Here is a 15,116-nt window from a genome sequence, read left to right as displayed (position 1 = left end):
CTGAGCCGAAGGCAGTCGCTTAACCAACTGAGCCACCCAGGCGCCCTTCCTTGCATGTTTTTTAAAGCAAACATATACAACGCTTACCATGTGTCAGGCACTAAGAACCTCACAAATACTAACTTATCATAACAACCCTATGAAGTAGTTACTATCATGATCTCTACTTTATTTTACAGATGGGGAAAATGAGTCACGGAACTTTCCAAAGGTTACACAGCTATTCCATATGGTCCCCAGAACAGCACTGTGGATTGGCAAGTGTAAGGGAACACACACGTGCATGAAACTCAAATTTAGTAACTCGAAACACAAGAAGTAACAGACCAAGAGTCAAGAGAGCCCACCAGATAGGGAATTTGAGGATTTGGATTCAAGTGCTCTCTCTGCCACAGGTTAGCTTGTGTAGATGAGGTGGATGGTCCACACACTCCTTGGGCTTTGAAGAAAACTGAAAATGTCTCCACAGTCCATTCTAGCCTCAACTGCCTATGTTTTATAATTAAAATATGCCCCAAGAAATGGACGTGTCTACAGGTGATTTGGTCATAACACACTGCTACTGACAAGCAAGATACTTACGACAACTCTCGTATATACTTCTTCAGCGAAGTCGATGTTCTGGAATTTGAGTTCTGTAGGAAATGTGTACATGGTCAGCCAGTCCAAAAGCGGCAGGTCCACATTACTCCCAGCAAAAGAATACTGAGGGGCGTGGATGTGTGTATCAACCAGCCCAGGCATGAAGAACTCACTGGAAATTAATACAAGGGGAAAAGAATTTAATAACACCTTCAATCATTTTCCGTACCTTTAAATCACATTTTCTCTCCACGGTGATTTAATTGTTTACCCCACGCAGGTTTAGAGCTAATGCAATCAGACGATTGTAAATTCTCCTGTTATCTAGCAATCAAGAAATAGAAGTGACACTCTGCTGGGAGAGATACAGCTCCTACATTGGAATGGCAGAATGGCTGGTGTGAGGTTAACCAAAGATGCTCGAGGGAGGCAGAAGCACAGCACTGAGAAGAAGCAAAACAGTCATGGAACAAGACATCCGATGACTTTGTTCTCATAACTGGAGGTTGTAGGACGGAGAGCAAAGATGAGAAAGAAGGTCTTTAAAGCTTCTAGAGCCATGCTGAGGAATTACTCCCAAGTCACTAAGGATGACTGACGATGACAAACGGTGGCCGCAATGCTAGACTCAGTGGTCGTCTTGACCTTGGCTGACTACAAGAAATCTGGTCCTTCCCCCTGTGAGGTAGGGGCTGAGTTCTGAAATGAAGCAGCAATGGCAAACTGAGGCTGGTTAGGGACAGGCCCTCTTAGGAGACGAGACTGTCAATGGGTGGGCGGTGTCGGATGGGTAAGTGAAGACACAGCTGTAGTGCTCAGACAGCCTTCTCCAGGTGCCGCTGATCACTCCTGCTATTCCCCTGGCCTGCCAACTAATTTTCATATTTCCATTGATTCTCATAACAGAAAGTCCTGGAAAGATGTTTTTAAGAGCTTTCAGGGGCTCTACCCACAGATTCGAGGAAGCCCCCAAACTAAGACACTTAAAGCTTCTCTAAAGAACGAATCCAGTTCACTGGGGTCTATTAAGTGTCTACACACATCCAAACAGATATTTGTTAAAGACCATACCTACCACCATGACCACCACCTTGAGAAAATATGAATTATATTTTAATATACATAAAGAACTTGAGCTCAAAATTTGACATAACAAAGAACCCCTTATGCTACCAATTGAAATGTACACTACCTCAGTGAAAGGCAAACAAAGCCTGGGCTACCTATAAAATGCTTTCTTTTTAAAGAAATGGGAACCGGGAATGGTGGCGATAATGCTGATGACCAGCAGATGATGTTTACTGAAGAAGTACATGTACTGGGAACAGCATCCACGTACGTCATCTTACTTGTGGGAGGCAGTTTATTACAGGGGTTAAGTATATAATTCTTGACTCAGACTGCCTGATTTTGAATTCAGACCCCACCATAAACGAGCAGTAGGGTCATCGACATGTTATTTAACTTCGTTGCGACTCAGTGTCTACATGGTGGCACCATAGGGCTGTTGTGAGGATTGTTAGCACGTGTAGAAACAGTGCCTAGATAACAAAAAGCCCCCCCCCCAAAAAATAGTAGTTATGATGATGTAATGCTCACAACAAACTTACAAAGTAGTACTGTTGTCCTCATTGATAGAAGAGAAAACTGAAGCTCGGGAAATGTAAGTAGCTTTAAAAAAAAGAAAAAGTAATCCTGCAACAAGTCAGCTTTGGAGCCTAGATTCAAATCCAGGCAGTTTGTCTGCAGGCTCAGTACTCTTGGGTCACTACCCTCCGGAGGACAGAATTCTTCATTCACTTCGGCGGGGAAGAGCAGTGACAATCTCGTGTGGTAAGAAGGCCGCATTAAGTGAGCCTACAATGTGGGGGGCACGCAGAGAGGGGGAATGAGCTATGGATTCCTCTCAGGCATGAGTCGCTGACCTCGCAGGATACCTCAGTCCTGGGGCTTTCCCCGTCTCCACCACCATGAAATGAAATGGCCGTGTGATTTCTTTATGAAGTTGAATTGTTCAATCAAATAATATTTCCCAAGTAACTGAAAAGTTTTAAAAACTCTCCTAAGCCTTGTGGGAGATCCAAAGAGAAATAAGACATTTTCTTGTCTTCAAAGAGATTATAATCTAGTTGAGCAGATTAGGGGTGAGTGAGGATATCTGTGTGTGTATGTGTATGTGTTAGGGGCAGGGGGAATAGGGAGAGAGGGAGGCGGAGAGAAAGAGAGAAGTAGATCTGGTCAAAATATTAAGGATCTTAGTGAGCAATTTCACTCCTAGTGGTTTGCCCAACTGAAATAAAACAATGCTTACGAAAAGGCATTGCACAAAAATATTTAGAGCAGTTTTATATATCCTAGCCTTGAACTGGAAACAAATCAAATACCGCAGGAAAACAGATAGACAAACTGTGGTATATCAACACAACGGAATGCTATCTGGCAATAAAAAAGAAAGAATTACTGTTAGAAACAACAAAATGGATGAATCTTGGAAACATTACGATGAGTGAAGAATCCAGACACAAGAATTATTGATTTATTCCATTCATATGACATTTTTTTAAAAGATTTTATTTATTTATTTGACAGAGAGAGAGCACAAGTAGGCAGAGCGACAGGCAGAGGGAGAGGGAGAAGCAGGCTCCCTGAAGAGCAGGGAGCCCAATGCGGGGCTCAATCCCAGGACCCTGGGATCATGACCTGAGCCAAAGGCAGACGCTTAATGACTGAGCCACCCAGGCGCCCCATTCATCTGACATTTAAAAACAGGCAGAAGTAATCTATGTGATAGAAAAAATTAAACAGTGGACAAGGGGCTGGAGAGTGACTGGAAGGGGCATAAAGGAACTTTCTAGGCTGATAGGAATGTGTTATATCTTGATTGGTTTATGTTGGTTACATAGCTATATATGTTTGTCAAAACTTATCAACGTACATACCTAAGATCTGTGCACTTTACTACATAAAAAATGTTTCAGAAACAACAGCCAAAAAAAAGCTTCTTTAAAAAGGGTCCTGAATAATCAATTCAGTGAATTAACTGGTATTGGTTATTCCATAGCCAGGAGGGAGGGGATGGCGAGGATACTTGTTACTTTATTTTTTCTTCTCTTTGGCAGAACTGTGACACTTTGAGTCTCAGGTTTAGGACATGAATCTGGCGGTGGCAGGCATGTGCGGGGAGACTCCTCCCATGCATGTCCCAAGCATGACATTTCTTTTTTTTTTTTTAAAGATTTTATTTATTTATTCATGAGAGACAGAGAGAGAGAGAGAAGCAGAGGGAGAAGCAGGCTCCCAAGGAGCAGGGAGCCTGATGCGGGACTCGATCCCAGGACCCTGGGATCATGACCTGAGCCGAAGGCAGACGCTTAACCGTCTGAGCCACCCAGGCGCCCCCCAAGCATGACATTTCTGAATAAAGATTATGGTAATAGGAACAGAAAGGAAAAGATGAATACAAGAGAAAAAGCTTGATATTTTATTAGCTGTGGGCAGCAAAGGAGAGGAATGAGTCCAAAAGAGAGCTTTTGAGCATGTGAAGCTGATTATAGGACATGATGTGAAGAGAATGTAGGAGGAAATTCCACATTGAGGGAGGGGATGTTATTAAGTCTAGAGTCAGTATAATCTCCAAGGGTCCAAAAAGGATCAGAAACGTGGGATAAGAGGTGACAGAAGAGGTATGGATGGGATTCAGATTTGAGAGTCTTCTCTGCGGAGGTAAGCCTAGAATTTGGGGGTGCCAGAGATTTCTGTAAAAAAAGAACAAAACTGAATCTTGAACAGCACCAGTGCACTTACAGGAGTAAGAATGAGGAAGACAAGGCCATGCTCCTTCTGGAGCAGAGTTGTCAGGAGGACTGAGGGAGATCCAGAAAAGAGAGGTATCAAGGACAGCAACGAAGGGAAAGGAGTACAGGACAGAGACCAGTGTCCAAACCTGCAAGAGTCCAAGGCAAGTGGTCTCAGGAAAAGAGAGCTCTCATTTCTGTGCAGTGGTTGGGGAGACACCTGATTTCACGTGGATTCAGTCCTTCATTATAGAATACTTACAAAGTCTCTAGAATGGTTTAGTTACTGTCCTACGTGCCAAAAAGAAACCCATAAACATGAAAGATCGGTGTTTAGAGGAAGTACTGGGCAGAGAGAGAATTCCCTTTAAAAATATTTGGTAGTGAAAGAATGGGCAGGTGGGGGGGACGGAAAGTCACATTTTGTTGAGCATGTTCTTAAGGAAGCACAGATGAAAGAACTCTTTTCAATTTCGCTTACTCACTAGCTTCACTTCCTTAGAAAATCTCCACTTCCCCTCAGATAAAAACCATTAATTTCATATTCCAAACCTGCGGTGCTGGCCAGTCTGCATCAGAATCTGAGGACAAAGATTGTTTGCCCCTATATACACTTACCAAAACACCCACTCATCTTTTAACCAAGTGGACAATGTTAATGAAAGCTCTACCATCCAAAAAGTTGAAAATAGAGCTACCATACGATCCAGCAATTGCACTACTGGGTATTTACCCCAAAGATACAAATGTAGGGATCCGAAGGGGTACATGCACCCCGATGTTTATAGCAGCAATGTCCACAATAGCCAAACTGTGGAAAGAGCTAAGATGTCCATCAACAGATGAATGGATAAAAAAGATGTGGTATATATATACAATGGAATATTATGCAGCTATCAAAAGGAATGAAATCTTGCCATTTGCAATGACGTGGATGGAACTGGAGGGTATTATGCTGAGCGAAATTAAGTCAAACAGAGAAAGACATGTATCATATGACCTCACTGATATGAGGAATTCTTAATCTCAGGAAACAAACTGAGGGTTGCTGGAGTGGGGGGTGGGGTGGGAGGGATGGGGTAGCTGGGTGATAGACATTGGGGAGGGTATGTGCTATGATGAGCACTGTGAATTGTGCAAGACTGTTGAATCACAGACCTGTACCTCTAAAACAAATAATACATTTTATGTTTAAAAAAAAGAAGAAGAAGAAGATAGCAGGAGGGTAAAAATGAAGGGGGGGAATCAGAGGGGGAGACAAACCATGAGAGACGATGGACTCTGAAAAACAAACAGAGGGTTCTAGAGGGGAGGGGGGTGGGAGGATGGGTTAGCCTGGTGGTGGGTATTGAGGAGGGCACATTCTGCATGGAGCACTGGGTGTTATGCACAAACAATGAATCATGCAACACTACATCAAAAACTAATGATGGAATGTATGGTGACTAACATAACACAATAATAATAATAATAATAATAATAAAAGAAAGCTCTACCATCAAAACACATGACTATCTTGAAGGGTCTGAGTTGCCCAAGCTGTTTGCTCACCATTGTCAACTCTCATTTACTGCCAGCCGGGAGCTGTGATGGCTTGGGAATCCCAGGCTCTTTGAAAATGACCATTTCCTTGCCCAACAATGCAGGGGTGTAAAACAATAACATCCTGTCTTTATTTAAAATTTTGGTGTTTTGTTCATCACGGATTTTTTGCATTAATTTTGATTTTTAAAAATATTGCATCAGGGGGCGCCTGGGTGGCTCAGTTGGTTAAGCGACTGCCTTCGGCTCAGGTCATGATCCTGGAGTCCCGGGATCGAGTCCCGCATCGGGCTCCCTGCTCGGCAGGGAGTCTGCTTCTCCCTCTGACCCTCCTCCCTCTCATGCTCTCTATCTCATTCTCTCTCTCAAATAAATAAATAAAATCTTTAAAAAAAAAAAAATATTGCATCAGGGGCGCCTGGGTGGCTCAGTCGTTAAGCGTCTGCCATCAGCTCAGGTCATGATCTCAGGGTCCTGGGATCGAGCCCCGCATCGGGCTCCCTGCTCAGTGGGAAGCCTGCTTCTCCCCCTCCCACTCCCCCTGCTTGTGTTCCCTCTCTCGCTGTGTCTCTCTCTGTCAAATAAATAAATTAATAAATCTTAAAAATAAATAAATAAAAATATTGCATCAAACTGTTACTTATCTTGATTCCTGAGTTTTTTGCCTTCCCCACTATCCTTAAATTCCTTGCCAGATGTGAATGCCTCATCCTGGCCCTGCCACCCTTTCTATGGTCCATGGCCACAATCTGATCCACTTCTATCAAAGCTCTGCTCAGGGTGCTCCGGTTGTCATTTTCACTTAAGAAAATCCACATCGTGGGGCGCCTGGGTGGCTCAGTCAGTTAAGTGTCTGCCTTTGGCTCAGGTCGTGATCCCAGGGCCCTGGGATCGAGCCCCAGGTCAGGCTCCCGGCTCAGCAGGGAGCCTCCTTCTCCCTCTCCCTCTGCTGCTCCCCCTGCTTGTGCTCTCTCTCTCTCTCTCAAGTAAATAAATAAAATCCTTAAAAAAAAAAAGAAAGAAAATCTACATTGTGCTGAGATAGACCTGCAGGTACAGTAAGTCTGTTAAACACACTGTCAGAGACACCATCTTCTGTGGTATAATTGTGACTTGAAATTCAACTGCACATATCTCGTGTGTTTGGTATAAGGTTTTTCTACAAAGACTTCAGTCTTCAACCAAGGTTTATGTTTTTTCTTACCTTACCACTTCTCTGTGCATGGTGCCTAGAGGCACCCCAGAGTCCACATTTGTCTGATGGACTTTCCTCCAAAAGCAGCCTCATACAGAGGGATGGAAGGACTTGCGGACCCACAGAAGTGTTCACCCCACCCCCCATCCTCCAACTACCCCACCCTCCTCCGCTCACTCATACAAATCTAGCAAGAGGAAGCAGACAATAACACAGAAGGGGCTAGAATTATCTCCATGCCCACTGGATTCACTTTCAGGCCCATTGCCCAAGAGCTTCCCAGCCCAGAGAGAGGCAGCAGGTAGGAAATGTGAACACAAATGTAAGTGCACCAAAACTTCACTATGAGCAGTCACCCCGTCTGTCAGGACTGTGGCCAGCCCCTCTGCCTCAAAGCCTTATGGGTAGCCCAGTTCACAAAGCTGCTGCAGCATATGGAGGTGGCATCCATGACCACTGAGAACAATTCTGCTAACAGCCTAGGAGACAGGCTCAGAGAAAGGAGGTGCCTTGCTTTCAGGCTGTAGCGAGAGGATTCAAGCCAGGTGTTCCAACACCTAGTTCACTGTTCTCACCACATTACTCTAAAGTCACTTCCCAAGTTATAAAAACATCTTTAGAATGAAAGTGATTTTTATTGATTTTGGAACGTCCATTGACTTTGGAAATATACTTGCCCTGAAACAAGATAAAAATCTTTGAGTTCAAAAAAGTATTCCCATCTTGGGGCACCTGGGTGGCGCAGTTGGTTGAGCGGTGGACTCTTGGTTTCGGCTCAGCTCTGATCTAGGGTTTGTGAGATCCGTAGGGCTTGCACTGAGCAAGGAGTCTGCTTGAGCTCCTCTCTCCCTCTCCCACTGCCCCTCCGCCTCCAAAATAAATAAATAAATCTTTTAAAAAATAAAGTATTCCCATCTATATAAAACAAATCAACCAGGCTATGAAGAGAGTGAGCCAATCATAGCAAACACGTTTTGAACAAATATTAAAACCCCCCAAACATGGGGCGCCTAGGTGGCTCAGTCAGTTAAGCATCTGCCTTCGGCTCAGGTCATGATCTCTGGGTCCTGGGATCGAGCCCTACATCGGGACCTTGCTCAGTGGGGAGTCTGCTTCTTTCTCTCTCTCCCTCTGCCCCTCCCCCCTGCTCATTCTCTCTCTCTCTCTCTCTCTCTCACACACACACACACACACACACACACACACACACACACACAAATAAATATTTTTTTAAAAACCCACAACATAAAACCACAGCTCAAGTGTGCTTTGGGGGATAGGTCTTCCCTAACTATGCTGCCGGTTACTGCTCCCCAAACCTCCATCCCCACCCCCCACCCCCAGCATTTTCTCTCTCTCCCTCTTTCTTTCTTTCACGGAAGGTATCACCACCTATCGCTGGCGAGCTTCCATATCTGTGTACCTGCTTACTCTCTGAGATCCCCGTGGGCTGTAAACCCTGCGAGGGCAAAGACTTTACAGATCATTTTCTCCTCCAGATCCTGGTTGTTGCACACAGTAAGCTCAACAAAGATCTGCTGAAGAAATAAACAGATGATGGCAGCCTCCTGTTCTCAAAGCTTCCATCCTTCAGCTTCCTGTTCTCGAATTCCCTTCTCCTTTTCACCTCACCCCGCAAGGAAAAACACAAAGCCTCTCTGTCCCTCAAGGCAGGTTTCTAATCGTCTGAGACTAGTGAAGGGCACTAGTTAACAGAGGAAGAGAAGAAGTTGGCTGTGACTTACTGGTTGCTTAGTTCTCTTATTTCACACGGCTTGAAGCACCATTCTTTGGCCAGCTTTTCTTGTTGGGATGCTTCTTCTAAAAACACTATCTTTAAAAGAAAGAAAGAGAAGAATCACAAATTAATGAGCCATAGGCATTTGTTGTTGTTAAATAGCTAAATCTTTTTAAAAGGTGTTCGATAACCAAATGGGATAGAGTTCAGAGACAAAAAGATAGGGGTTTGCCTTTGCTTGTCCAAGGAAGCAAACTGCATGAAATTTCTTTTTCTGCCTTTCCACAGATACAAGTAAGACTTCAAAAATTCTAATTTGAAGATACAGGGTATTAAAAATGGCTAATTGATACCTATTTCTCCCCATACCCCAAAATGATTAAAGGAAACAATTATTTATAGAAAGTGTACCTCACTGCAGATGAATAAAAGATTTTTGTTCGGCTGTTAAAGGAAACTCACGTCCGGAGTATGGTAGTAGGATCTCATGGGGCAAGTTATTAACACTGAATATAATTGCACATCATAATTGCCTGACAATCGAATCTTAGCATGAATTATGTTGATGCTCTGGTGCTGGACATCTGCCATAAAGAGGTCTGCTATATTTTTCTAGTACTGGGGATGAGATGCTAACAGAGCGATCTCTCATGCAGGCTGATGAGCCCATGCACAACACTCGGGAAACCTTGGATGGACCTCTTACTCTCTCTTGGTCTGGTCTCCCCAGTGCACCCTGGAGATAAAATCAGTACATACTTCACAGGGCTGTTGTAAAAACTAAATATGATAACTGTGGTGAAGAAGTTAGCACATCCCTAGAATATATTAAATACTAGACACATTGTATCTATTGCAGATTCTTTTTTAAATATAGTGTTATTGCCTTCTCTATAAAAATGGATTGCAAAGCAAGAAAAAACAAAGGGACAATGGAATATATATGCAGGAAATATCGTGCATTTCATTTATAAATGTAATATTGGGAGAATAAATGTTTTATGGAACATGAAATACTGAAAAAAGACTGCTAAATAAAATGTATCTAATTAATTAGAAGCAAGGCACTATGCTGCCTGAAAAATAGTTTGTGGAACTGAAAATAAAGTAAAATAAATGTTGATTGAAATCTCTATTCATTAATGATAAGCTTTTTTTAAAAATGGGATTTTTTTATCTCAGAAGAGAAAATGAAAATGTAATTCCTACAAATGAGAAAATATAATTTGATGATCCTAAAAACAGATTTGAATCAATAAGTATCAAAGCAGATCCATAATTAATTTAAAAAACACAAAAACAATTTATCTCTATAACTCAGAGCTGATTTACCATTAAACACATAAATCACATACATGCATACCTACATAAAAATATTTGTAAAGCACTATATTCACACATTTGAATATATATTTGAAATAAATGGTTTTTGAGGAAAATATAAATGATCAAAACTTATTCTGGAGAGACAGGGAAACTGAAAGAACTAGTAACTCTAGTAGAAACTGAGGAAGGTTTTTTTTGTTGTTTCTTTGTTGTTTTTTTTTTAGAGAAAGAGTGCGAGCAGGTGGCCTGATATGTGATTCAGGATTTTTGGAGGTGGAGCAGTTGTGAGGGAGGGAGAGAGGAAGAGAATCTCAAGCACACTCATGCTGAGCCTGGACCCTGATGCAGGTCTCGATCTCACAACCATGAGATCATGACCTGAGCCAACCGACTGAGCCACCCAGGCGCCCCATGAAGTTTTACTAACCCATTAAGTAAGCTTGTGGTTCAGAACCACACTGTCTAATAGAACTAAAATGCCTGTCATAAATACAAGTTTCTCCTTCTAATAATTGGAGCTCTCCCCTGAGGACATGGTTTTCCCTGGGCTTCTCAAATGGCAGGTGTTCACACATCAGAGTCAGGCAATGAGTTGGTTCCTTCCATACCCACAGTTCTTCCCAAACCATTTCTCCTGCACCTTCTTGTAAACTAAGTTCCTTTAAGACCTGCCCCTTCCAGCTTTCAAGAGCACCTTTCTCTCACTGTCTAGATTTGTTGGTGCCTGCCTCACATTCTTTCTCTCCACTCCAAGCCCTGCCTTCATTCCTTTGAAAATCATCATGGACTTTTGACACCATGACAACCTATTTCCACGAACTCCTTTTCAGCGATTTGTTCATAAACAGATGAACAAATAAAGTTCACGAACTTCATATTATGGTCACACCTTGGACATGCTCATGACCCACAACTGCTCCACCTCCAAAAATCCTGAATCACATATCAGGCCACAGTGACCTCTCCTTCCAGTTTGCCATTTCAACTACTCCAACCAATCTTCCACCTGGAAAAGCCCTCCCTTTACCTTCTCCTCTCTACTCTTCCCCAGTCCATCAGTGGTCTTCTTCCACATTGTCCTTGTCCAGCTTAGATTTTACCACCTGTTATTTCTTATTTTTTAGTTCTTAGTCAACATACATCTGGTAGAGGTTCAGCCTTAACTGAATCCAACTCTCCCCTTCTCTGGGCTACACATGTGGAGCCAGGCAGGGTTGGAGCAAAGCACACGATGTGGTAGATGGAATGTCCATAATCATCAAGATCAGATGCGCTCCTACCAATGCCTGTTGCTGGTGCCCTAAGACATCTCTCTAGCACTGTGGTCTTTACTTTCAGTAAAACAGAAAACATAATTGTATAGCCACCAACAGATCATTGAAAATGTTTTTTCAGTGATAGATTAATATTATCAAATAACTCAGAAGGAATTCAAAGAATTGAGACATATTGCTATGACAAAGCTCCTCCCAGTCACGTCCACTTGATTTACGTGAAAATGTTTCTCAGCACTTACATCTATAAAAATGGAAAATAAGAAAAAAATTGATGCTGCTCCTATTTCGTTCTACCAACAAGTAACACTCATCCATACATATATGGAAAAAACAGCTTTTTTATTTAACATTTAACAAATTACCTTATGGTCCCAGGAAATTTTAAATACATTTATGCACACAAATTTGACTGCAATGGTTGATTAATAAAAGACTTTCAAATATAAAACTATATTGCATTAGCATAGACTCTGTAAGGAAAGTAGAATAGAATTAATAGTTCAAGAAGAAAAAGGGACTATATAGCATTTCAGATCATTAAAGAGAAGCTAGTTCATGATTTTCTAAAAAATAGATTAAGGTAGATATCAAATCACTATATTTTTATTCTATCAGATACACTTTAAAAAGTAATGTCACAGTTCAATTTTGACAGGTATATATAATTTGCCAAAAATTATGGGCTTTAAGTGTATTTAAATTTAATAAAAACTATACATATCAACTTTTAAAAGTGCAAATGCACTTAAGTTTTTTAAAATTCCTTTAAGGGGCACATTAGTTTAAAAAAAAATGTGAAGAGCATTTCTCTAGTAAACTCATTCCAGCCCTCCATCATGAAGATTTGAAATCTACTCTCTCTTCAAATTTCTCACTGCATTTAAAAGCGTACATCACACATGTATGATAGTGAAAAATTGCAAACAATTTCAAAGTCAGTAAGAGATTGGTTAAATACAACTAAACATGGCAGCAATTAAAAGCGACAGTGAAGGGGCACGTGGGAGGCTCAGTTGCTTGAGGGTCTGCCTCTTGGTTTCAGCTCAGCTCATGATCTCATGGGTCAAGGGACTGAGCCCTGCGTTGGGCTCCGCACTCAGCAGGGAGTCTGCTTGAAAGATTCTCTCCCTCTGGCCCGCCCCCCACTCATTCAATGCTCTCTCTCTCTCTCAAATAAATAAATAAATCTTAAAAAAAAAATGACAATGAAGGCTTATAGCTATCAAATGGAACATTATCCCTGATACGATCTTAAGGTATTTTTAAAAATGCAGGTTACTAGATAACATGTATGGTATAATCATACTTAATTAAGTACTTGATTTGTGTGTGTTGGCATGTCTGAACATTGATGGTAGTGATCATTTCCTCATAGTACACTCTTTGGGATTCAAAATTGTTAATAAATGTTTTTCTTGTAGCAAAAATATCAAAGTTAATTCCATTTTAATTGTATATGAAAGTGTAAAGTAAAAAAAAAAAAAAGAATACATAAATGTAATCTCCACTCATGGAGCCTATGGTTGGGGAATTAAGATACACAGAGACAGATGATACACGAGACAAGGAAGGGATAATGACAGAGCGCCATGGGCCCTGGGGGGTTCAGAGAGAGACAGTGGGTGTGTTCAGTGAAGGTTTCAAAGGCAGAACTCTGACGAAAAGTATCTGGAGTTGGAGACAAAAGAATGGAAGGGGTAAATAATGATATGAGCAGAAGCACAGAGGCAAAAAACTGCAAGATGTATTACAGACAGTAGTCTTCTTTAAATACCACTGCAACAGTGGGTTGGAAAGAACTTTAATCCACAAATCAAGTACTTAATAGACTGTTCTCTGGCTCTTACTCATGTATTCACTCAACAATTACTGCCTGCATGTAAAACATTATTCCAGGGAGTAGGAACAATAAATCGATAGGTGAATATGAGATATACTGCATACATTAGTGGGTGCTGTGATGAAAAATAAAGCAAGGTAAATGGATGAGATAAAACGTGGTGTGTGATGGATCTCTCTGAGAAATGATGTTTGAGCAGAGAACTGTATAAAGGGAGGGAGTAAAACACTTGCATATTCTGGGAGGAGCATTCCAGGCACAGGGAACAAATCAGTACAAAGGCTCTGACATGTATATTTAAATTTAATTTAAATTAATGCTTGGCAAGTTCTGAAACACCAGGGATACCAGTGGGGATATGGTACAAAGACTAGAAGAATAGAGATGGTAGCCAGACGCTTTGTAGATCATGGTACAGCCTTGAGATTTACTTTTAAGAAATCTCTAAAATTATTTTGGAAATTATTTTGCAAAATTATAAAATATCACCGATGCTCTCTTCATGGGGCAATGGCTCTCTGATCCTGAGTTTCTCTGGGCTTATGGGGCCATTCATTCACATCTTTCGATCTTTCACCATTTAGTAAGTACCTGTTACAACCCACAACCTTCCTCCGCAAGCCACAGTTTAGGTGGGTTGTCTGGCACATACAGAAATCATTAAAAACCAGGTTTCATAAAATCAGAGATGCTGCCAGCTAACCGGAACCTTCTCATCTGACCTCCCTGTTTTCCAGATGAGGAAATTGAATCCCTTCTGTTAAGGAAACTGCTCCAAGTGCTCTCTCACTTGAAACTGTGACTATTTAGGATGACAAATACTGAGAATGTCAGCAATACTAAAGCCAAAAGCAGATGAGTAATGACTGTCAGCTAATGAAAAAACTCTCTGCAAGATAGAGGCTTCAAACACCAGATGGCAAATTTGGGCAAGATGTTTGTTGCTATGAAGAGTAAATTGCTCTTCAGGCCACTGCAAAATAGCTGGGCCACCCAAAAAATAAGTTTGCCAAACTCTGCTACAGACTCCTAAAAAGACTCTTGTAAGTTAAAATTATATAATTTGAAAACCACTCCAGTGGTTTACAACTAACATGTCCAAAAAGCTTTATCCTAATTTATGATTGGTTTTTCAATTGGCAATAACTCTTAACAATTATTCCTTTAACTTTAGAGTTTGATAAAATACTCTTGGAAAAGTGTAGATTCTGGCTATCTTATAAAACTTTATTTTGCTATAGAAAACATGTTTTTGATAGATAAAAAAGTAACTTTAGTAATTCTTCTGATCTAATGACATCACTAATGATTCATTGGCATTTAGTAACTTTTTATTAGAAAAATAAAACATGTTCTAAAATGATGGGACATCTGATAATAATAAGATTATTCTTAAATGAACTTACTTTGTGCAAGACACTGTCCTACACACTTTACATGTGTTAATTTATTTTAACCTCACAAGAATCCTATGAGGTAGGTAGTATTACTAACCTCATTTTACAGATGAGAAAACTGAGGCACAGATATGTTAAGCATTTTACTCAAGATTACACAGCTGGTAGGTACCTAAAATTTGAACTATAGTCATTGTCCAGGCTGAGGGCTATTAAGCACTATACTATACATTTTTAAAAATTGTCTTTCATGCAAAATTTTTAAACAGAGCCCTCCCCTACAATTTCTCTTTTCTTTATAAAATATTTCTTGGTGCCTTTCCTTTCCTTTCCCTTCCCTTAATACATCCCAGGCTGGTGGGCCTGGTGGGGCCAGGAACAAAAAAGCAGTCAGGGCTAAAGGGGTCATCAAGGCTGAGAAGGCT

General features: G+C 41.1%; 1 protein-coding gene across 2 annotated transcripts in view; it reads right to left on the bottom strand.

The window, feature by feature from the left end:
- Positions 1–15,116, bottom strand: part of GDA (guanine deaminase) — a 71,226-nt gene that overhangs the window by 30,553 nt on the left and 25,557 nt on the right. For both annotated transcript variants that reach the window (XM_044920325.1, XM_021694313.2), the window contains exons 2-3: positions 8,859–8,947; positions 583–754 (exon numbers count right to left, since the gene is read on the bottom strand). In XM_044920325.1, the coding sequence (XP_044776260.1) occupies positions 583–754; positions 8,859–8,947 (261 nt within the window). The remainder of the gene's footprint in view (positions 1–582; positions 755–8,858; positions 8,948–15,116) is intronic.

The sequence above is a fragment of the Neomonachus schauinslandi genome, chromosome 13 (assembly GCF_002201575.2).
Source record: "Neomonachus schauinslandi chromosome 13, ASM220157v2, whole genome shotgun sequence".
In the NCBI taxonomy this organism is placed as follows: Eukaryota; Metazoa; Chordata; class Mammalia; order Carnivora; family Phocidae; genus Neomonachus; species Neomonachus schauinslandi.
Note: the sequence above shows the minus strand (reverse complement) of the source record. Positions and strands in the feature narration are given on the sequence as shown.